General features: G+C 35.3%; 1 protein-coding gene, 1 long non-coding RNA gene and 1 pseudogene across 2 annotated transcripts in view; 2 read left to right on the top strand and 1 right to left on the bottom strand.

Annotated features, from left to right (window-relative positions):
- The window catches only part of LOC133522861 (prominin-1-A), a 37,530-nt gene extending 35,517 nt beyond the window's left edge, over positions 1–2,013 (top strand). Inside the window, exons 17-18 of the mRNA XM_061858323.1 lie at positions 319–375; positions 1,509–2,013. Of these exons, the coding sequence (XP_061714307.1) occupies positions 319–375; positions 1,509–1,536 (85 nt within the window). The 3' untranslated portion in view covers positions 1,537–2,013. The remainder of the gene's footprint in view (positions 1–318; positions 376–1,508) is intronic.
- LOC133522882 (uncharacterized) overlaps positions 1–25,729 on the bottom strand; it is a 212,076-nt gene extending 186,347 nt beyond the window's left edge. Inside the window, exon 1 of the long non-coding RNA XR_009800147.1 lies at positions 25,087–25,729. This is a non-coding gene — a long non-coding RNA (uncharacterized LOC133522882). The remainder of the gene's footprint in view (positions 1–25,086) is intronic.
- On the top strand, positions 3,619–9,906 carry LOC133522863 (esterase FE4-like; annotated as a pseudogene).
- Positions 25,730–26,285: the final 556 nt, after the last annotated feature.

Raw genomic sequence — 26,285 nt, 5'->3', positions numbered from 1 at the left:
CTTAGTTTGGGGCTAGGTCGATCTGTGTAAGATTTTCCCCAAACAGATAAATTAATTGCTACACATATTTGTCAAAATATCTCAGTGCGACTTTCCGAATCATAGCAATAAATCTGTTATTCGATATTTATGTAGAACGTTAAAATAGCAGAAAATTAATTCGTTTACCGAGTGTTCTTTACATAAATAACAATAAATTGTTCGCAAATCAATGAATTTATTTTTTTTGCTGCAGCTACGTAATTTAAAATAATTATTTTATGATATGGACATGTTCTTAAATATGAATTTGTGTAGATGTTTAATGAATTGTTTCAGTCAACAAGAGACACCGACAACGGCGCTATGCGAGGGTAGCAATTGGAATACACCAGGGTAAATAAATAGACCTTATCATTTACACTACACGTACACTCTTGGCCACGGTCCGTCATAAGTGAGCTACGAGTGGTCGGGTTGAGCTGGAGCGAGGCCAGAATTGTCGCTGGTGATAGGAAGGCGTGGCGCGAGCTTGTGAAAGCCCTTTACACCTCCCTTAGGACAACAACAACAACAGTATCATTGAGAGAGGATGCCACTGGTTTTGCGACTTATAATTCAGGGATCCATTCTTTTTTCTCATATTGTTTTGGTCTAGAAACATTGACAAATTTCCTCATTTTCTGTATAATAGAGAGATATTAAGGATGAGTGACTCACGCTAGACCGGGCCGGGGCCAGGCCGGGCTTCCGGCTCTTCGTTTCCTATGGAAAGCACCACGTGATCACTGATCAGCCGTCATGGAAAATGACATGTCGGACGCCTCGGCCCGGCCAGGGTCGGTCTAGCGTGAGTCACTCATCCTTAATATCTCTTTATTATCTCCTGGTATAATAGTAACAAATACTTGACATCAAACACATAAATTGTAAAAAAAACCAAGTCTCGCAACTGGAACTGAGTTAAAACATAAAAGATTTTTAATATTGATACCGTCACAGGTTGGCTAATAACGTGATAACTTCAGACAGAAGGTATAAGGGACCAGCAGGGACTGAATAAATTCACCGACTTGCTATTAAATGGATCTCACAACTTTTTACGGTAGAAGAACTGAGTTGCGACTTGCGACACTTGTTTTTTCTTTACAAGTTAAGTTTTTAATTGTATTTTTGTACGAGTAGATAGTCCTACTTCTTTTTTTCCTGTCAGGTATCTTCTACTTCTTGAATTAAGACATATATATGTACACTGATTCATTCACTGGAAATGTAACTTTGTAATCCTATACATTTATAGGGGATTACAAATTATTTATGCATTTGATGTAACTAGAAAACTGGACCGAAATTCCAAAATATTTGAGTTTTTCCTTGATTTGTACACTAAACACGAGTTGTATTTTAAATTTGAAGCTTATATGTCTGCTAGAAGTGCCTTAGAATTTTGATGATTCAAATTTAAATATTCCATCAATCATTCCGATCAGCATCAACTCCAATCATCTGATGGCTTATTTTTTTTTCAGGCCGCCCCTAAGAAATGATAGCTGGTGATGGGATATAAGAACTTAACCGTTTTTTCACCTAAAAGTAAAACGCAGAAGCACAATGGTAACACTTATACCCAAAAGTTGTTCCTTGATAACTGCCAAACTAAGAGTCACTGAAATAATCTTAAAGATTTTATAGGTAGCGTTCGTCTTGCGTTTGCATTTATTTCGCGAGGTGGAGAGCAGAGTGTCATATTTAGGCCTAGCCATGACTTTGAGGCCTTATAAATCAGCTAAGAGGCTGATTTTTATGATATCAAATCATATTTAACTGTATCGTATATATGTAGATAGTGTCATTCACGACGACGCATGTTATTGCCATGTTATTAAAGGTTAGATTTGACAAATCTGCGCGTCATCGTGGATGACACGAACTGTATTGCATGATATAATATATATGATACTGATGTTGGTTATTTTACTTGTATAATTTGGTTATTTATTTTTAAATCTATGTTGTCGAAATACGTTTTGCCAATTTTTTTTAGTATAGCTTTTAAATTACTTACATATTCATTTGTAGGATAATATTTTACCAAATTGTCATGTTATTGAAGGTTAGATTTGACAAATCTGTAGGGCTAAATTATGGTCGGCTCTTTATCATTTCTCACCATACCTGTCACGTTCTAACAAGTATGTAAGTGCGAAAGTGACAGTCATAGTGACAGGGGATAAAAATGCGACCATGATACCGCTGCTGCACGTCATCGTGGATAACACGAATTATACATCGGTTAATATTTGTTTTTATGACTATTATTGTAATATTCTAATAAGTAACAATATTAAATGGAATCTAAACCTTAACCATGATGTTTCATATTTAAAAAAAAACGGAATGGAGCTTTATTGTAGTGCGTAGTGAAAAGTAATAATTCTAATACAATAATTCGTACTTAGACAACAAGTACGAATTATTTTATTAGAATTGTTACTTATTATATACAAAATTAGCAGTTTTTGTCTCTAAAACCTAATAGAGAAAAGTTGAGAATATTAAAACCTCAGTTTCTATTTTATTTCACTAAATTTATTCATATGATCATGTAAGAAATCTTTCAATTCCTCGTTTGTTGGCAATTTGAAGCAGTCGACAATGCGCATCTACTACCACTTGTGTTTCAAGCGTCTTTTAAATAACTACTTATTTTTTGTCTTGAATATAGTAAAGGCAAATGTTGTAATTGTTGACGGTTTTACCTGTGGAGACCATTGATATCTTGTAAAATAAAATCCTGACCGCAGCGAATTAAATGTATCCGCTATTTTTTTGATGTGTGGCAACACCGACTTGCTGCCAGATTTAACGGATAGGTATAGTCTTTCCGCTTTTCTAAGTCCAAGTTCCAAGTAAGAACATGATCTTTGAGATTGGATGGGCTATACATTTGTTTCGTTGTTTTCAGGATTTCATTTTACAAGATATCAATGGTGTCCACACGTAAAATCATCCACAGGTACAATACTTGCCCCTACTAGATAACGTTGTTTTAGCCACCAAAAGTGTGTTTAAAACTCACAACATGAGTGTTTCTCGTTCTAGTATAGTTATAACTAACTACGCTGGTTAAACGTCTCAAAGAGGATTTTAGCCTCCGAGTCGGAGACTCCGACACCAGAGACCACCACCCTTCCCTATTCTGAGCCACTTGGTTGTACCACTAGTATAGGTAAACTATATTAAAATTGGAATAACATTACAACCCAAACTTCTAACTCGCGCTCCCAACACATGCAAGTATAGCAGTTGATTAGTCATAGTAGTATGCAAATACTGACAATTATCTAAGATGTTATTCTCCAAGCTTGCCGAGCGAATCATATCTGATGGACCAGTATAACTGGATTTCAATTTGCACTCGAAATATTGGAGTACAGTTAATGTACCTTTTTACCACACCAACTGGTAAAGGCCCTCTTGATTGTTCCAAAACTTATGAGAAAGTTGCATTTTATCCACATGTGGGGCAAAGTAATCAGATGCAAATTTTGAGTTGTTGCCTTATTAACATACCTTATTACCATACAGTACCTAGAATTGACTTTAAAATGATTATTTTGAATGATAATTTTTTTATTACGTTCATTTGGTTTTGATTTAATTTGATATTTTTGGTATTTCTTAGTTAGTAGTTTCCTCGCATTGGTGTGGTGAAAATTTTTGTGTTTCACTCGGAGGCAACGTTTGTTTCACCCTTGTGCCTTGAAACCCTTGCAACGCTCAAGATTCCACTACTCGAACCTTCTCTTTAATTCTAGAATCTTTCGCTTGCTCGGGTATCAATATTAGCACGAGCGGTTAAACAACAACTATGCCCCCTTGTAAAACAAACACCTAACTATTAATTTCACTATAAAATAGTACATTACGATACAAGTGCGAAAAATAGGAAATTCGAAACGAGTGGCGATAAATTAAAACACGACCGAAGGGAGTGTTTTAAATCGACACGAGTTGCGAATTACCTATTCGCACATGTATCGTACAACGTTTTACAGTACATATGGCCCTTTAAATGTTCGACACAGTAACGTAATATGCTACTTCTCGCACTAGTGCTATAAAGTAGCCCCATATGTACTGTAAAGGATTTTATATCACTTATTTTTGTCTGTAACATCACCCCCAGATATTCATTTATTACGAACATGAAACGGCAAATACTTCATCAAAAGAAATTAGAACCACTTAATAAACGAAATTTATATGTATTACTCTCCCATGTGATTGAGACCACAATGAAACTGATAATATTTTTAAGAGATGATTTTCATTTCAGCGACATGCTATTAGCTAAATGTACCTATAGTTTACCGAGATGAGAAACTTGAAATGAAAAAAAGTTCGCTATCACATTTTAGGTCATAAATTGAACAATTTTTCCAGAAAATCACGTCAATATTAAATTTACCCAAATCATCATTCCCTTATTACCCAAACGATTGGCTATTCACATCGAATATAATTCGATTTATTTTTTTGAGTAATGACATTATGCAGTCTAACTATATTGGCCACCGAGACGAAACATTTATTTTGTGAATTTGGTACCTCGTGTTACGCCACATTCGATGTGAACCATCCATCTGTGACCAACCGGTTAACATTTGTGTGGCCTTAGATACTAAAATATGTTACGCCACTCAAGTTAGATGTAGATCGGCTTATTGTTAGTACTATGCAAATGCATCGATTGATTGAGATAGCAAGGTGTTTTTCATTTTTCATGCATTGTTGAATGTGGCTCATTGTTTTGGCCCTAGGATGTTTTACTTTCCAAGTATGTTTTTTTTAGTTTGTTACGATTAGCAATGTATGTATTTTTTTTTGTGTAATTTACATTCTGATAAATATTTAACTCCTGATTCTATAAATAATCGTATTTTCCCTAAATTTTTATTGAAAGTATCCTCAAGAAATACTTCTTACAAGTTTTACTTAGTCATTTATTTTGTAACATATACGTGTGTTTTACTTTCCTAGTATTCGAAATGAAAAGTAGAATGTTTAACGCGGGTGAAAGGACAGACATTCTGACTCGAACTATTGGCGGTCTCACTTCGTTCGAGTGCTAAAACATCTCGTTAGAAATGCGTACCTATTATCCATTATAGTTAGAATCGAGACTAGGTACAGTTAAAATCTACTATTGTGATATGCTACACCCAGAGGGATATAAGAGGTTGGTAAGTACCTTATTTGATCGCTACACACGAGAAAACATAAAGAGAATAATATCCTCATATCATTTTACTCAAATATGTCAATTTAACTATATTAGATCCGATGATTCATCCTAAAATATTAGTGTGTATATACCTCACAATAATCATATTGTTAGAGGGTCTAATTGTGTAAATTAATCATTTTGCTAAACTTGTTATACCGGAATAGTTCTGAATACGTTATCTGACCCCGCCAAAAGGGCAAATACAATTAATGTATAATTATCTACCTATTCTTAAATAGGCGTCCTACACATGAGTAAGGAAATTCCATATTTTATTGTAATATAACATGATAGGTAAATGCAAAGGGACATTCAAAAATCATTGTTATATATATATCCTACCAACGTACAGTGTACAATATCTATTATACATTAAGTAGCTCATCTGTTCCACCGCCAAAGATAAGCGAGTAGCGATAAGTTTTCAGTGACATCAGCCAGCGATCAACGATTTAGACACAATAATTTATGTATAGAGACTCATTATTTAACATATTATACTGTGTTATGCCGTTTGGTAAAAAGTTTATTCATTTTATTACCACGTAAAAGCAGCCTTAACATCTATTTCATAAAAGATAACTTATCAAATAAAAATTACACTTAAGTGCGACCTAGTTAATGATTAGTATAAATAAGCCCTCTGTGCAATGCGGTCAAGAAAATATGTAGTTTTGTTTACGCTAGTCGCGATGAACTTTGTCGAACAGCCCGCACCAGAGATCACCATCGAACAAGGGACTTTGAGCGGAAGGATAAGCGAAGATGGACTGATATTTGAGTACCTGGGGATACCTTATGCGACTACTAATGAGAGTGCACGGTTTAAGGTAAAATTAATTGTACTTTGAAATATCTCCTTTACCCCTTGTGATATGTTCTTATTACAATTAACTATTCAAAATACAAGCAATCGTCATATATGTATACCTATATAGGCTGCTTAATAGCCAGTACCTGGGCGACCGAGCTTTGCTCGGTTATAACTATTTATTGTAATATGGTGGTGTATAGGTGATAATCTTAACTACATTTTTTTTACTAAATTAAACTTGTCTAAAACAAGAAAAATTAAAAAATTATATATAAACTTGAACATATAAAAAAAAAACAAAAGTTAGTCACCGGGCGAGATTCGAACCCGTAACACTCGTTTAGCAGTCCGCGTCTTAATCCGCTGGACCAGACGGACAGTGACTAGCAACACGAAATTAGCGACCATATTCTGCGTCGAAAGAAAAACGCATGAAAACTCGAAAACACGCGTTTTCCCAAACATAAGACTAATCTAGATAGATTGTGTACCCCCAAAAACCCCCATATACCAAATTTCAGCGAAATCGTTAGAGCCGTTTCCGAGATCACAGAAAATATATATATATATATATATATATATATATATATATATATATATATATATATATATATACAAGAATTGCTCGTTTAAAGGTATAAGATATATACCTATATAGGCTGCGTAATAGCCAGTTTTTAACAGACTTCAATTTTTCAATAGGAGAAGGTTTTCAATTCGGTTGTTATTAGTTTATATTTCGGCCTAGTAACGAGTAGTTCTGAGGTTGTTACTGTTATACTCGTATTCGGAAAATGTTCTTTTTTTTGTTTAAAGTCCATAGTACTACCATATTATTATAATTTTTGTCAAAATTTAGGGAATCTCGAGTCTTATAAACATACTTTTAGCTATTTTTGGATTTACATCTACCAATAAAGCATTTGCACTTAAATGACCTGTTTGGCCTAGTGGGTAGTGACCCTGCCTATGAAGCCGATGGTCCCGGATTCAAATCCTGGTAAGGGCATTTATTCGTGTAATGAGGACGGATATTTGTTCCTGAGTCATAGGTGTTTCTATGTATTTATTTATAAATAATTATATATGATATATATCGTTGTCTAAGTACCCACAACACAAGCCTTATTGAGCTTACTGTGAGACTTAGTCAATTTGTGTAATAATGTCCTATAATATTTATTTATTTAAACAGTGCTCTTTGGTGAAATGGAACTGCTAATGAAGAGAATGGAACACCGTATCAACCATATTTTACATCTTTGGACTGATTGAAAATGTTAAAAGTTGCACTAATTACACTGTCGGCGTAAATCATTTTAATTATATTTCAAACTGCTTTGTGAAGTCAGTTTCTTTTGGTTAAAGATTAAGTCTTCTGGCTTTAGGTTCTCTGATACTTACTAAACAGATTTCCGACCAATCTTGTCTCCCAGTCCCTAATCTTGTAGGTTCACTAAGATTGCAGATTTTGTCAAAATTGTGTTGCTTTTCTAGGCTCCACTTCCACCGCCAACATGGAAAGGAATTTTCAAAGCCACGGACGACTCCACGGCATGTCCCCAGAATAACTTTATCGCCATCAGGGGTACAGAGGACTGTCTCAAGATCAACGTATTCGTCCCAGCTTTAGCTATGAAACCTTTGCCAGTTATGGTATTCATTCACGGAGGGGCATTTTTTCTCGGAGATGGAGGAAAATTTTTTCTTGGGCCAAAGTTTTTACTCAAACATGACGTAATACTGGTAACCTTTAACTACAGAATTGGGGTTTTAGGATTTTTTATGCTTGGGTATCGAAGAAGCTCCAGGTAATGCAGGGCTGAAAGACCAGTTAGCTGCCTTGCGATGGGTGAAGAGTAATATAAAGGCTTTTGGCGGTGACAGCGATAACATAACAGTTTTCGGAGTTAGTGCTGGCGGAACGTCTGTATCGCTACTGATGGCTGGCGGCAAACTGGATGGTCTGGTCAAGAGAGCAATCATTCAAAGCGGCTCCGCTCTTGCCCATTGGGCAATTTCACGAAAACCCTTATGGGTCGCAAATTATGTCTTGAAATCATTAGGGTATGACACTGAAGACCCGTACGAATTACACAGTATTTTTAATAGCATGACATATAAACAATTAGCTGCACTACCTCATGATAAACCAGTAGAACAATATCTCGATACTCAACTAATTCATTTACCGTGCATTGAAAAGACATTTCCTGGTACTGAAGCTATTATAACTGACTATCCTTTCAATCTTCTTAAAAAAAATCCACCAAATATGTCAATTATTCATGGAACAACTAATCAAGAAGGTCTGTTTTTCATTTCCTACGATACTCTTGATACAATTAATTATAGGAATGGGAAATACTTGATGGCGAGCGATTTAGTATTTCAAACTAATGAAGAAGCTGCAAAGGTATCTAAAGAAATACAAGATTTTTATTTTTTTGAAGAATCTATTAGCACGAAAACTGTTATGAATTTATCAGAATTGTACAAGCACCTACACTTTGAAATTCCGAGTATTATTGAGTCACAAGTTTTGGTTGGTGCAAGCAACGCTGCGTTGTACAATTATTATTTCAAATACTCGGGTAGCAGAAATTACCTAAAATTTGCTTTAGGTTATGATAAAGTAGATGGTGCATGTCATGGAGATGAACTCTTGTACCTATTCGATGCTGTATTTTGGCCGTTTAAAATAAATAAAGTCGACAACCTTATGATCAGATGACTGACTACAATGTGGACAAATTTCGCGAAATACGGGTAAGTCATGACTTACCCTTCTAAATTAATGCATGCACTGACATAGCTACTTAAGATTTTACGTATGTCACTTTTAAAATTATTGAGACGAATCAAATACATTAAGATCCGGACGGACAGTCAATACAGCCATTTAAAAACATAATTTTTGGAACTGCCCACCAAGATTTGTATTTAAAATGACGGAAATAAGAAACATAAGATATAAAATTTCATAAGTCAAACAATTTTGCAAGCATACGTGCCTACGTGACAGCAGAGTACAACCACTGACCAATAAATCTAGTGCAAATTGTAGCGAGTAATGAAATGAAAGTAAATATTGTTGAAGAGGATTCAATTATAACTAAAAGATGATGCCGATTAATTGCAGGGCAGGTATTATTCGTTACATCGCCGCAAATATAATTAAATATTTATTACGTTGCAGGGATCCAATACCTACTAGTACAAACGAGCTCCCTGTACGCTGGCTGCCAAGTAATAAAGAAAACCTAAGGTTTCTTTACATAGACAGCGATTTTGAGATGGCGAGCATTCCTAGTCCGGAGGCGTACGAGATGTGGAAAAGTATATATCAGAAATATAGAAAGACTAGATAAGTTTCTGATAGCTAATTGTATGCATGCAGTTAAAATAGAAATAACTATTATATTTAATCCAAATTACGTGCGAATTTTTTGTGTGACGAATAATCTGCCTCAACATCATGGTTCCATTTTTATCACTTGTCACTATGTCCGTCACTTTTGCGCTTACATACTTGTTAGAACGTGACAGGCATGGTGACAAATGATAAAGAGCCTACCATCTTAGCTCTACAGATTGCAAAACCTGACAAAATCTTTCAAGTTTTTTTTTTACGTTTTGACCCCCGCAGAAAACAGACGGGCGTTATTGTTTAATGATGTCTCGGTGGTGATTAATAAAGACACTGTGGTAACAAAAGTTTGTTAACGTATGTATAAATTATACCCATATTAATACACAAAAAAGCAAGTCAGTTGACGAACAAACTTCGGTTTATCATTAAAAGTTATCTTTTTACGCAGCATTATTGTTGTTTTGTCTAAAGAAAACCATTTAATTCAAGAAATCTAATTAAGATTGACGGATTACTGAGATACAAGAATTTGATAAGAACTGTAACTTAATAACTAAGAGAGTACTAATTTTGGAATGCACTACACTCCAATTTGCTTGCATTGCTACTAAATACAACTATGAGAAATAGGTATTCTGACTTTTCGCGTCACAATATTTGAATGCATAATTTGTGAGATGCCTTTTCTGAGCATACCTACTTTCAATTATTTTCACAAAATCAACACCCATGAAGAAAGCAAAAATTCTCTAAGAAAATTCAATTGAATCACTACAATTTATTCAAGGGCTCTCACCCACTTGAAACGTATTCCAATTAATGTATTCAAAAGGTTGAAAGGGCCGTTGACTCGCAAAAGCGCCTTATCTCTAAAGTCGGATTGTATTTTTAGTATAATATAGGTACTAGTAGGTATATTGGGTACAATGTGGCTGTCCCTTGAGTTTGTATTTCTGGCACATGTGGCATTGGAGTGGCTCTTAGTCGAATTTATAAGGTGATTCAAAATATCAGAAAATGGGTTGTGTTCAGAAACGTAAAATTAGGTACATATTTGAATTGAATATTATATTTCATCTTGAGTATAGATCACGCACAAAACAATATAGGTACACGATACCTATGTGTGAAATTCAATCATTAATTGTAGCCGGATAACTAGATCGGTAAATGAAAACTAGGTTCTTAAGATAAAAAACAACGTAATATTATAAAATAGTACCTGGGCGACCGAGCTTTGCTCGGTTATAACTATTTATTGTAATATGGTGGTGTACAGGTGATAATCTTAACTACATTTTTTTACTAAATTAAACTTGTCTAAAACAATAAAAATTTAAAAATTATATATAAACTTGAACATATAAAAAAAAAGTTAGTTACCGGGCGAGATTCGAACCCGCAACACTCGTTTAGCCGTCCGCGTCTTAACCCGCTGGACCAGACGGACAGTGGCCGGCAACACGAAATTAGCGACCATATTCTGCGTCGAAAGAAAAACGCATGAAAACTCGAAAACACGCGTTTTCCCAAACATACGACTAATCTAGATCGATTGTATACCCCCAAAAACCCCCATATACCAAATTTCAGCGAAATCGTTAGAGCCGTTTCCGAGATCCCAGAAATATATATATATATATATATATACAAGAATTGCTCGTTTAAAGGTATAAGATATACAATAAATAAAACTAAGATCCGTCAGTACCACAGCCGTATTTATACGTATGTATATGTATGTTAACGTCCGTAGATCTTAACGCAACTCGGAACTGAACGAATGTGGCTTCAGGTGTATGTCTCAACAAGGCACCCACAAAGAAAAACTTCAGCAGCAATACAATCAGGTAATTAAGCAGCGGCAATCGTGGCATCGTGTGTCTAAGAAGTAAGGGCTGCGTTAGAGGCAACCCACATTAACTCTTAACATAAATCAAAAGCATTAATCAAGTCACATTCGATAAATAAAATCAAAGCTTGCAACAAAATTCCAAGAGAAAACAAAATACATATTATTTTATTACCGGCCAGTGCGCGCGGTGGCTGCACCATGCAGGTTTGACATATTCATAGTATCGTTTTAATTGAATGAAAATGTGTTTTAGGCCGGATCTATTTTTAAACTCCTTAAAGAAAGTTTTTAAAAAAGAGGCTAAAATAATACAGGCTACACAGCGTACACAATACAAGTCATTTTCTAATACTGCAAAACGAATACCTTGATAAGTTCAAAGGTAGGTATTATACCTATACAACGAAAAAAATGTTTTTCTACAATAACCTTTTTGATTGGAGAAATTACGCTTTTGACACGGTATCATATCGGAAACAGATCAAATAACTAAAACTTGAATTGGCCTGATAGTAACTGTAAACATTTCATATATTCATCTTTATTAATGATTTGTAAAGCGAACATTTCTGCACTCTAGCCATTTCTATATGCTTCATCAGGCCCAGCCACACAAATAAAATAATAAAAATTTCCACTGAAATTTGAGCCTATAGTGCAGGGTAAAGGAGTTCATTTTTTTTTGTTTGAAAATTGAACTAAGCAAAGCAAATGCAACTCTGTTCCAATTAAATATGACTCAAATTTCAACGAACTGAATAAGTACTATAGGTAGGCCATCGGGCCTTAGGAGGACAGAATTCGCAATTTCAATATACTTAACCATAATAGTCTCACACGTGTAACACTAACACGTGTCTGCAAGGTACAACTCCCATGCATTCTAGATGTCAAATAAATATGAAAATACAGTAGACAGAACTAACTTTTAAGCTTATAGTTCGTAAGTAATTACTTTAACGACCTCCTAGCCTAGTCGGTAGTCTACGAAGCAGGAGGTCCCGGATTCAAATCCAGGTAAGGGTATTTATTTGTGTGTTTAGCACGATGATTTGTTTGAGTTAAGAGGATAGTAGACGACCATTTCCATACAATCTCAGTCCCTATTTTTCTTCCTGGATCAATATCCATAAAGTATAGTATATTAAGTCAATATCTTTATGGAAAATATTATATATTAAAATATGGATTATTGTAAAAACTATGGTATCTGAAGTTACATAAACTAATAACAGGGATAGATAAACCTTATCCTACTTATTGTAAGTACAACATTTCAGAGCAGTCTAGTAAGTCGTTTTAAAATGAAAGGCAAGGCCGAGAAATGTAAAGAAAAAAATAATAATAATAAAAAAAAAAGAGCGAGCGTAACTACGTGTGTATGGAGATCCGAGCTTGCTGTGGACTCTTAAGAGGAAGTCCCCATTTTCTTCTCTGGATACTGACATTTTGGAAAATATTTTTACATAATTTGATGTATATTAACCATAGCTATATATGCCCCAACGTTTGCCTTTTTTCGATTTTTGTATTATTATAAAAAATAGGAGCGAAAAACAGTTTTCATAAAAAATAGTAAATTCTTCTAACTCTTATAATAATTAAAAAATCAAACCTAGGGGCATAGCTGTGGTTGATATACAACCAATTGTGTCAAAATATATCCAATAATGTTAATATCCAGAGAGGAAAATGAGGACAACGTTTATATGAAAAGGTGATTTCACGCGGGTCCTCCACTTTCGTCTTAAGGCACCCTATACAGTGTTCTTTTTGATACGATTACCCTCATGTTCTAAGGGTAGTAAGTATAAACCCATATTAATTAATTTTCATTTGTTTCACTAAAAAAAATTTTAAAATAACTTTTATTTTTCATTATAAAATCACATATCATTACTTTATTTTTATTCAAAATATCGCACGTGACATCACAATTATCACAAGTGATGACTACATAAGCACGCAATACTATGGAGTGTGGAATTAAAAGGAGTGAAATCTCTTATGGTAGAACTGTTGCAAAAGTGTCCAGCTATAAGCTATAAATAATAGTTCCAAATCTCTCCAGAGTAGCGCTAGAGTAGCTAAGAACCTAGGCGTTATTAACGAAAGTGAAGTGCGCTGTTTATGATTTGTTTTTTTTCTCAAGTATTCTAGGTATTGTATTTAAGGTATTTTGATGACACTTTCTGGTACATGAAGATTCCATTCCTTACCTCCACCTTCCATAACGCAATATATTGCCGCAATAAAAATTAATTGCACTCTGTTAGTTAAGGCTAATTTAAAAATTCCTTTTATATTTGTTTCATTGCACTGAAATCTACGCCTCGTGCAATTTGCGGTTGTATTAAAAACACATGCGGTATATCCTCGCTCTAATTGCGATGGCCTGCACACGAACCAATCACTTAAAAAAATTAAAATTTGCTACTGAAATTTGAACCTATAGTGTAGGGTAATAGAGTTGATTTTATTTTGTATGAAACTTTTACATGCCAAAGATCTTTAGTTAAAGCTTTTGTTGTGGACAAAGTGATGTAATTTTTTAGAATCAAATGACATTATTAAGAATCAGCGAGAATTATCATTGAGGTTAATCAGTTACCCTTTAGAACTTTATTGTTTCGATGTAATTTAAAAGGTTAGTATGGCATTAAGTAATTACGTACGGAAACTACCTTGGCATAGAATTTTTACAGTGTATAATTAACAAAAAAGTCGACGTGTGAGCTATTATTTGTTTGTTCTGCATTATTATTATGTTAATGTATTTCGTACTTTATGTAGATAATATATGCTTTTATATAAGATTTAGCGTCGTTGTTACATACAAAGACAAAGTCAAAATATTCTTTATACAGTGTGTAAATTCAACACAGGCAAATATTTAAACGTTGGTGACCATAGCACCTAAGAAGTATATTGAACCTAAGAAGATAAATTTCGCTTAGAAACACAGTGAAAATATTAACCATACAAAATAATTCGCCCCGCAATGTAAAACAATACGTTACGAGGTACGAGCTTTTTGAAGTAACTGTCAACGCCTGTTGGCAGTTACAATAAAAAACTCGCATCTCGTAATATTATGTCATCTTATGTCTCGTATGTTTGCAGTAAATTGCTGCTCGGTAAAGTTTTCAAAAATTAATAATGGGGTCATATTTTGTATAACTTAAAAAAACTTCTTAATTAATGATTACACGGATAAATCCTATATCTGGTTTAATTTATCGCTCGTATTGGATTAGGTTAGCTTTTTTATTGTTATTCTATCCCGTCAGCCAAGCGACAATAGCAATACTTAGTAGCATAGTTTGTTAGAAGAAATGTTTTACTTACGTTTTACTAATATGCTAAGTAATAACACATTATGGAAAGGGCTTATATGTTTGGGCGACCGTAACCTTGGCAACGAGTGACAACAACTACTTGCCCTCAAGAAATAAAGTATTACAGATAAAATACAACCGGGCATTATGTATGTAGGAATAACGAAAACAAAAAATATAAAAATATTACTTCTTCGGGTGTATTCAAACACAAATTTTCTGCGGTGAAAGCCTCTAACTTTCGCTAAAATCTTACCTTAAACAAAAGTTCGGAAAATTGGATCCAAATATTAGTTATTTAGAGCTAAAATTTCCAGCAGGTACATATTTATTTCCATCAACAATAAATTCATTAAGGCTAAATATTAATACCCTTCATTCCCTCGCGAAAGTAGGTAAATACTTATAAATACTTTAAAAGCTAACGCTTTTAAAGTATTTATAAGTATTCGCTTTAAAAGTATACCTCGTGTATACGAGGCAAGTTAGTTTGATAGTAAAATTTTGCGCGCTGACAGGGGCTGCTCCTAAAATTAGTGCTATAAAGACAGCTGCAGCGTAGGCGAAAAAACCTCCGTGAAAATCTCAGATGCCGAGGTTTCGTTCTCGACATTTTCCTCTTCCAAAACTTAACCAATCGTAACGAAATTTTGGGAACGGAATGAGAAAGAAATTGTCTGTGTTTGACTGTTGTAATTTTTGTTGCCGGTTTTGTATGCCTTTTGTATGCGTCTGTTTATGGCGCATTTTTTGTTGCGCTTTTTAAAGTAACCAAGTTCTTATAAAAACAAGAATATCAAAAAAGCACAATATACAGACGGGTACTGGTAAATTCAGAGAGGAAAATGTCAAGAACGTTTGGATGGAAAAATTACCACTAAGGTTTCCTCTTAAAAAGTGATACCTTAGATACCTAATTTTTTCTAGGACAAGAAATGACAGTGTCAGCTCAATCCGAGCTATGTGGTATCTTTTGATTACATTTTGACTAATTTTAGCCAGGGTGAAACGGATACAGTATAATACGCGTTTAGGTTGTGAGGAAACAGTTTGTAAATTCGTTTTCGAAGTGGATTATTTATATCTCAAACTGACAATTTAATTGTGGTCAGTGGCGTAGCGTGATCAAATCTAGCCGAAGGCGAAGTCGCGAGGCCCTTATCTTTCAATGTGTATTCCCAAGATAATAAAATGGGTTGGCTTTCGCGAGGCCCCCTTAAGAGCGAAGACGTGGGTGAGGGCCCACTTCGCCTACGTCTGGCTACGTCACTGTTTGTGGTTTTTAGTACTTATCTAAATGATTTGTAATCCACCTGAGAGCGCTGTTATTTTTGGGGTTAAACCTTGAATAATTTGAAATCTCTCCCACGTAACTATATTTTCGTAAATAACATTCAACCATTCCTTTTGTTTTCAATTACCTTTTTTTAAAGTATAATTGTATCTAAGGGGTCATTATTGACGAACCCTGTATTTTTTATTGACATTATTTATTTATTATGTAGGAATTGTAGGATAGATAGATAGATAGATAGATAAAAACTTTATTCGTTTCCACAACATACATGGTAGGTAGGTATAGACAATAAGAAGAATATGCAGCTTAGAATTATTCTTAAAACTAGTTTACAATTCTTGAATGCAAAACCATGTGTCGTGGCAGAGAATAGGCGCTGGCTCAGCATGATGACGCGGCAAGCCACATCGCTGATATTCTGCCAGGACCTTACAAAAACAAAAAAGACTGTAAAACGCTTAATTCTTATTAATATAACCTAATTATGCTCATGTTGTGTTGTGTGTGTAATGGCGTGTGCTTTTGTGTATTCGATATAGTAGGTAGCTACATTATTGAAATTTAATATATATGTTACAATTTGACCCTAAGATTTTGTAAAATTTGAATTTAAATAAATAAATGAGACTACGTCATCTACGAGGGAGTTTCAACCTTGAAGTTTTTGATGGTTTAAAAGGTGTAACCGATATTTAATTTTAAAATTGAATTTATTTTTTAAATTACGAATTGGGGGAGGAATGTTGTTCCAACATTTTGTTGCACGGTAGCGGAAACTCCCTCTAAAAGCAGCGGACTTGTGTTTAGGGACTTGTAGCACGGCTGCTCGTGACGTTCTAGGTTGATGGTGGTTGTTAGTGAGCCATACAAGTTTTTTAAATAGATAGGTGGGCAGTTTTGTCTGTATGGTATCAAAGAGTAAGCACGCGAACATAAGATCCAGACGAGCGGTAATTTTTAGAAGACCCAAGTTATTTAAGTATGGTGTAACGTGTGCCCGGGGAGGGATTTTAAAGCAATACCTAGCGCACGCATTTTGCACTCTTTGAATGAGACGCTGTGAACGAGCAAGAAGACATGGGCCGTAAGCAGTGAGGCAATAATGAAGTTTAGATAAAACGAGGGACTCACAGAGTCTCATTCGAAGTTTGACACTGAGAAGATTCCGGAAATTGTACAATATTTTTAGGCGATAAAGACAGTTCCGGACAGTTTCTATCACGTGATTTTCGAAACGTAAATTTGTGTCAAATAATAGTCCAAGATTTCGGGCCTCATCGACACGATCAACTATCACGTCATTAACAATAATATTTGGACGTTTACTTATAATAGTCTTAGTCTGATTTATAGACCCAAGAACCATAAATTTGGTTTTTGATGGATTTAGCACTAGACAGTTTGTGGAGGACCATTCTGACAATCGTTTTAAATCGCCGTTGACCTTCTCGATAGCTGTGGCAGTATCATTGGGATGAAAAGATAAAAAAATTGCAAATCATCGGCATAAAGCTGATATTCACAATGTTTTATACAGCTGATGATGTCGCTACTATACAGGATGAACAAAAGAGGCACCAAAATGGATCCTTGAGGCACTCCTCTTTTCACCTGGCAAGGACTAGACATTGAGGAAACCCCGTCTGTTTCAGTTAATTTGACTATTTGTTTACGGTGTTCGAAATAATTGGAGAACTAACGTACTGAGTGATTATCAAACCCATAATAGCGTAATTTTGAGAGTAAGAGATTAATATTGATACAGTCAAACGCCCTCGAAAAATCCAGTAAAACCATTACTGTGCCATGTCCTATATCCTGCGCTGCAAGAACCTCATCAATTACATCAAGCAAAGCTGTAGAAGTACCTCTTTTTTTTCTAAAGCCCGACTGATTTTCTGCTTTCATGTCTGGATAGTAGTTTGTGCTTTCAAATCTTAAATAAAAATTTGTATCTACATGTAAGTACGGAAACGCCAGCTAACATTTATGCTCACAATTGTAAGTCGAATAACTGGCAGTGAATTCTCAACGAGATGTATGGAGGATGAGCAGCGGCCTTAACCCGCGAGTCACTGACTCGCTGACCTACTCCGGAACATCTTCGTTACATCATCGAGCGGTCATTGAACTTTACTACCGCTCTTCATTATATTTACCTACTACATATTTATTATGATGCGTTCAAGTTTATGCATTACTAGGTTAAGCTTTATTGCACTCAGCATTCATCGAGTTAAGTCTTTGATTCGTATTTGTTTATGTAATATTCTTTATTACTTCGAGTCTTCTGAATTTTAATGATTAGGTGTAAGGAGGCTCTGATAATGGTGAATTGGAGATATTGAAGACCCACCTAAATCACTCGAGCATCGCCGGTTTATATTTTTAGCGTAATTATTTGAGTCAGACTTTTATTTACACATACTACTAGTACTTTTTCACTCTAAAACCAGAATTGTAAGTTCGTAAATCATACCATGATAATTGAGAAACAACAATCTTGATGCGTCGCTCTGAGTTATATCTGCAAGTATAGATTATTTACAAAGTGGCCGACTGTTACACAATACCGACGGGTTCGACTGACCTTTCGCCGCAAAAGAGCCGATCTAGATCCGTTAGTCAGATAGGTTTACGCATGAGTCTGCTGGTGTAACATTCTAACCGCTTGCCGAAAACTAGCGGAAGATAACCAGTGTACCAGAACACTTTGTCAGAACAAAGCCGTTAGGCCATGCTGAACTAATTATGAAACCATCTCTGAAACCAAAAAAAATGTCTCATAGAAAACATCGACATCTCTAACTCCAATAGTATGGATCAGCTAGTATTTTGCATTGCGTGGTTGCTCATAGTAAAATTGTTTACTAAGACCTACTTATTAACCTCACACAGCATGCTAATCGTTATAACACTCTTTTCATTTGATATAAATACTCCTAGTATTTTCATAGAATTCCAGGCTCGTAGTATGACGCTCCCATGATTTCTCCATCAGAGGGATAATTTTACGTTATTCCTGTCATTTTGATGTCACAGATCCGAAGATCCCAGATATACTGGTTAAGCTAGAGCTAGACTAGTCTGCGGCGGTAAGCGATGGCCACACACAGCTGGGCTGGGCTCGTTACGAAACCTGCATGCAACCAGCTTTGGTAGACGGGATACGTGATACGTAATGTTTAGGAGCTTAGACTGTGCTTATGTTGTTTACTCGTTAGATGAAGCTTATAATATAATATTCATTGTGACATAAGCTGGTTCGTGGTAAGTTTTCACTGCATCAGCGCTAGTAGCCAAGCTGTAATGCATGCGGATTATTGCGGATTCCCAAAGGATAGCCATATGTTCAAACCCGTTTCCTACCAGTGACTTTTTCGTAACTACATGTAACGTACCTACAAAATTACTTAGTTACCAAGGGGCCCAGCCAAGATGACAATCGATTTCGCTGCAACCACGATTATCATCTCGGCTAGGCCCGCAGGGAGCCTAAATTCTTCACACTTTTATTGCTTTTCATCGTAGCCTTCAGTTTCTATTCCTTCTAACAAAGATATCAGTTCGAGGGTGCTGCATACAACATAATAAATTTACGAACATCATATCCTAACAGTTGCCTTATTCCTACTTGTGGACCTACCCAATCGTGTACCTGGGTCACATAATAGATAGTGCTTACTGAAATTAAATAGTCACATTAAATCGATATTACATATATTCACCGGCAACTTGGACGCAGACATAATGAACGTGGACCGTATCTCCGTATGCAAATAAGTTACTTGTAGGACACATATAGCTACAATTACATGCAGTTCAACTATCTGTGTCTAATTCTGAACATAGCCATAATATAATACTAAACTTTATACTACGTACCTAATAAGAAACATCTAGACCAGCGCTTGGGTTTTGACTTCAATCATTATAATTTCTTGATATATCCATCACGAAATTATAAGACCTTTATAAGAATAACATTCAAAATTGAATATCAGTTATTATTAAATAACACAAGGTTTGAATTTCAAAATAATACAAAAGCTTCTGGGTCTTTGAAGAATAAACATTCGTAAACTTACATTTCGTCATAGCTTCATCAAATTAAATAAGACCAAGAACAAACAACTACTGTAAGTAATTAAAATGTATCATTGAGTTAGTACTTACCTACTTGTTTGCATTTATGTTCTAAAATTTTAACTATACTGCATTCCATATGAATCGGGCCCATACGCACCGTTCCACACCGTTATAATTAAATACACATTCAATTTCACATATCCGTAAGCTCCACCTGGGCTTACGAAATGTACATATTACAGGCCTAGATTTAAAGTCTATTAAAATAACTTAACGGAAAGGTGTATGTCAAATGCAACAAGGATAAATAGGTACTCGTGTTGTGATCGATAGGTGACTGCAGTTCTATGAAATTATTAATAAGTAGGTTGCATGTGCGTAATTATGTGTATCGACGTACACGGAGTCTCTAGCATATTGAATGTTAATTTGCACATTTTATATTTGACTCTAGTACCTAAAGAAGAAAAGATAGATATAGAATACATATGTAAACTACCTAGCTTATATAAACTTATAGGAGCCTCGTCTGCCAACAAGCCACTCTGTGGTTTGGCAGAAGAATAGAAGAAATATTTTCTTTTCTTTTTTTTGAGACGGTAAAATTATTGGTTTTGTCTCTTTTTTGTGCTGGTGCGCTCAACTGGCCAACTGCTCGGACCAGTTATCTAGGTTGTTATAATCTTAATAACAGAAATATGAAGAAAATTACTATAATCATCTAATTTATCTTTATTTAAAAGGGCGCGTAAAGCCAGGAAATTAGAAAGGAACAAAAAATATACCACATCGAGCGAAATTTGCTATGGAAGATTTGATGATCACGCGGATTTTAACGTTTCCCCTCAATCGCTCTGAAAGTATACACGGTGGCCAAAAAATATGTGCATTCCCGTCGCCAGGGAGGTTTTGGGCTTATACTGAACAACTTTTAGTATGGGACCAACCCCGAAAACGGGAATGCACATATTTTTGGCCACCTTGTAGTTCTGATTGTGATTTCGCTTGTCAAATCCCTCGGCTATATCACTAGCTATTTTATAGAAAAATTATACTGCTATGGAATGCAGGGCATATAAAATTGAAAATAAATCAAAATTAGACATGTTTTCGTGATTCCTTTCTATCCAGTCAACTTTAACCTTTTAAGGTTTTTCTTAGAGTATGCCGTCGGAAATACAGTCTTGTTTCCGTATAATTATTTTCATTGCACTAGCCCTAAATTAAAATGTGTAAAAATTAAAACTACAATTTTGCGAGAGCCCCCTGTTAATAGCAACGTTTGTCTGGGAATTCGCTCTAAATGGGCAAACCCAGAGCCGAAAGAGAATTGCTACGCGTTGAGAAAGGACATGATTTTGTTACAAAATTGTCATTTTGTAACGAAATCATCAAGTGTCCTCCTTTACGGAGTACTGTTATCTATTTGTTCACCAAATGCTGCGGGCAAACCAGGAAAAGTCTTGTAAGAGAGCATTAAATTTGTAAAAGCGAATAAAGTTAATTAATACCGAAAACAATCTAACATTCTGAGTCAGTGGTTTTACCGCGAATAAATTTCACAAGAAAATCCTTGCTCAGTGAATCACGGTGTTAATTGCTATAATTTTTCTTGCTAATTACTGTGAAATTTAGCAAGAATTATAACGTAAGTGAAGCAAGGAGTAGCACAAAAGACGACCTCACAATTACTTTTATACTGCTTTTATAGCTTTACAACCAATTAAAGTTTTAATAAGGTTTTGGATATTCTGTAAACGTTATGTTACGTATAGGATTCCGTAGAGACCTATAAAATATCAAACCGTATATTATTTTCGGAAATAAAAGTATAAGGAGCCTTATTTGAGTGGAGAAAGTGATAGACTGTGACGTGGCTCGAGGTCATGGCCGAGCCATCAGATTTTGAAAGACAATATTCTGCCCCACCACGTGGTACGTACCAGGCATTGAAAACTAATTCAATTGTCTACAATCTAATTGTATACCTGGGAGCATACGGTACCTATAGACCGTATGCTCGTATAATAAATTTCAAAATTAATTTCGTTTTCCGAATTGTAGAGCTAATATTTCGAGCAAAAGTTTTGTTTGTTACCGTTACATTCAGATGACGCCTGCAGCAGCATTACAGTTGTGACAGTAATCTAACTGATCAATGTATATCTAATTGTTAAAATGAGTAATTAATTGTAGGGGAAGGGGGGGCATAACGGGGACGTTAAGGGAAATAAACAATAAAAAATAATTATCAAATATTTTTTAATGACAACTAATAACAACTCTTTGGTTACTTATTAAATTTGGTGAAGTAAGTAATCAAATAATATTTTTAATTTTTATTTGACACAACCTTCATGAAAACTCCATCGTGCCCCGGGGTAGGGGCAGTATGGGGTACCCATTGCGGGGCAGTACGGGGTACATTATTTTATTTGTCACAAAATAAGCGGATGTGGATGTCTTCTAAATCTGCATCGTCACAGCATCATCCTGCACAGGCTGTATGGGCCCACTGTTCACATAGCTGGCAGGCAACCCTACGCTCCGAAGACTTCAAATAAGTGTGGTTTGAGTCAACACAATATATGCATAAGACATCCTTGTTAACATTTTCTCCTTCAGAGCGAGCTTTTTGAGTCTTCATCTGTTTTTTTGAGTTTTTTTTTTCAACCGGATTACTTTCGGATGTCCAATGTAGAATTCAATTCTCCAATGTGGTTTGTGGAACACCGTGCAATTGAGCTGCTTTTCTGTAACCAGCTGATTTGCTTAAAACTACATCAATTGCATGCTTCTATAGACAAACTGCGTCTGGAACTTTTCTTTTTGTAAGTTCGTACTATTTTTATATACCTAAAACAAAATAAATAATATTATCAAATGAGCAGACCATTCAGGGGCATAATGGGGATGGGCCACAACGGGGTACCCCATTGTGCCCCATAACCATGTCCCCGTTATGCCCCCTTGTCTAACAGAATTTTAAATAACGAACAAAAAAATTAATTGAAGGTCAGAGTGATTTTGCTCAAAACATATCAATAGTTGATGTTAGCAGTAAAACACATTAAAAAAGCTATAGTAGTAATCTAAACACTTACCTTTTTAGACGCGTTTTGGTAACCACTCAAAATTAGATGAAATTTAGTCGGAAAAAAGAATTGGTCGTCAAAAATAAACACGTGCACTTTGTTCGCTGGTCACTGCCGCACTGAAAGCCGATGCGAAATGCCCTCTTATTGGCGAAAACAAAACACGGCTAGTGTGCATAGTTACTTGTATGGGTGGGTGGCCCCGTCGTGCCTCGCGTCCCCGTTATGCCCCCCCCCCCCTTCCCCTACTTCCTAATCACAGCAGCAAAGCAGCAACGACATCAACGTAATTAATCAAGTGTCTCGCGTCATATCGCTGCAGCAGAAACGTTGCAACAGCAATGCTGCTGCAGTCGCCATCCAATTGTAACCTTTACATTCGGCCCAATTCGAATATCTTAAAGATATACGGATTGGATATGTCAGTGTCAAAAGTGACGTTTTTATTCGAAGAAATGTCACTTTTGACACTGACATACAAATCCATATCGCATCTTTAGTAAATGTTTGACGTAATAATGTATCTTTAGTAAATGTTTGACGTATCTTACATTTACTAAAGATACATTACATACAAGTTCCAATCGGGCCGATTGCCGCTAAACTAAATAGAAATCAATTCTATATCCAAGGGTAATTCCAATAAATTAATACTGAAATTCAACTTTTAGCCGAAAAATAATAAGTGCTTATGTAAATACGTACGAACCCTCAGAGTATGCGTGCGCGTGGTATCTCACTGAGTTTATTTGCTGAGTTAATAACCCGATTATTTTGCCTAAGATGTTTTACTGGCGGAAATCTATTGTAGTGTGTTGAAGTTTAGGCAAAAGCGCCTTAGAAACCCAAAAAAAGGGAAAATTATTCTTAAAACTCTTATTAAACATTTACTATAACGCCCTTGCCCGATAATCTATCAATTTAAATAAAAAGTTACGAAAGCCACCTATTTACGAAAGTGAAAAATGTACCGAAAACGGTGTGATATTAAAAGCTCAGTAAAACTATTTAGTATTATTGGAATCTGAACTTAAACTCGACCGTTACGTTATTTGGTTTCAATACTTAGAATTCTATCAACGTAACACATAACATTAACATGCGCGTTATGCCCGCCAATGGCCGCCATCCAACCTCTAAAGAGATCAAAAAGGGACCATTATGAAGGTAAAACTACGAACTAACTCGCACAAAGGGTTAGCTAGGTACCCAATTATTATTTACACTGAACCCAAACTCCCTTAGAGCACTCAAAATGTATATTAATGGACCTCTTGTAGCATACAAGTAAATATTTCGAACTAAATTTCCACTAAACGGTTATGCGCAACTGCCCGTTTTGGCACAGATTACTTAGATATTTTAGCAGAAATGCCACTCTAAAATGTCTACATGTTTCTACTTTGCTATTGTTTACAGGCTAATAATGATATTGAGTAACAAACTATTGTTTTCAGCTTTATTGTCTCAATGCTTTCCTGGTCCCATCACTAGATCCTACTCATAGTGTTGTGTTCCTGCCGGTGAGTAAAGTTGCTAGAGCTCAACGAGGGTGCTGAGTGTTAGGGTCATCAATGCACAAGTAACTCCTCTGGAGTTGCAGGCGTACATAGGCTACGGAGACTGCTTACCATCAGGCTGGCCGTATGCTTGTTTGCCACCGACGTAGTATTAAAAAAAAGCGGCCAAGTGCGAGTCGGACTCGCGCATGAAGGGTTCCGTACAATTTAAGACGTATTAAAAAAAATCTTCTTACTAGATCTTGTTCAACATTTTACCACTTTGGACACACATTTTACCACTTTGGAAGTGTCTCTCGCGCAAACTATTCAGTTTACAAAAAAATGATATTAGGAACCTAACTATCATTTTTGAAGACCTATCCATAGATACCTTACACGTATATGTTTGATGAAAAAAAATTTTTTAAAATTTTATGACGTATTAAAAAAAAACTACTCACTAGATCTCGTTCAAAACAATTTTCGGTGGAAGTTTGCATGGTAATGTATATCATATATTTTTTTTAGATTTTTCATTCTGTTATTTTAGAAGTTACAGGGGGGGGGACACACTTTTTTTCACTTTGGAAGGTTCTCTCGCGCAAACTATTCAGTTTAGAAAAAAATGATATTAGAAACATTAATATCATTTTTGAAGACCTATCCATAGATACCCCACACGTATGGGTATGATGAAAAAAAAAATTTTTTTTTAATTTCATGACGTATTAAAAAAAACTACTTACTAGATCTCGTTCAAACCAATTTTCGGTGGAAGTTTACATGGCAATGTATATCATATATTTTTTTTAGATTTTTCATTCTGTTATTTTAGAAGTTACAGGGGGGGGGACACACTTTTTTTCACTTTAGAAAGGTTCTCTCGCGCAAACTATTCAGTTTAGAAAAAAATGATATTAGAAACCTCAATATCATTTTTGAAGACCTATCCATAGATACCCCACACGTATGGGTATGATGAAAAAAAAATTTTTTTTTTAATTTCATGACGTATTAAAAAAAAACTACTTACTAGATCTCGTTCAAACCAATTTTCGGTGGAAGTTTACATGGCAATGTATATCATATATTTTTTTTAGATTATCATTCTGTTATTTTAGAAGTTACGGGGGGGGGGGGGGGACACACATTTTACCACTTTGGAAGTGTCTCTCGCGCAAACTATTCATTTTAGAAAAAAATGATATTAGAAACCTCAATATCATTTTTGAAGACCTATCCATAGATACCCCACACGTATGGGTTTGATGAAAAAAGATTTTTTGAGTTTCAGTTCTAAGTATGGGGAACCCCCAAAATTTATTGTTTTTTTTTCTATTTTTGTGTAAACATCCTAATGCGGTTCATAGAATACATCTACTTACCAAGTTTGAACAGTACAGCTCTTATAGTTTCGGAAAAAAGTGGCTGTGACAGAATCGGACAGACAGACGGACATGACGAATCTATAAGGGTTCCGTTTTTTGCCATTTGGCTACGGAACCCTAAAAAGGTAGTATTTAGTTTTACTTACAACAAAATAGTAAAAATACACTAGTTACTTAGTGTCAGGCTTGTAATGTGTTTGTATTAGTTTTATACACACATATATAGGAATAAAACTTTAAGTAAGTAAATAAATTAATACATTTT

The sequence above is a fragment of the Cydia pomonella genome, chromosome 11 (genome assembly GCF_033807575.1).
Source record: "Cydia pomonella isolate Wapato2018A chromosome 11, ilCydPomo1, whole genome shotgun sequence".
NCBI lineage: Eukaryota > Metazoa > Arthropoda > Insecta > Lepidoptera > Tortricidae > Cydia > Cydia pomonella.
The sequence above is the reverse complement of the archived record's forward strand: the minus strand, read 5'-3'. Positions and strand labels throughout refer to the sequence as shown.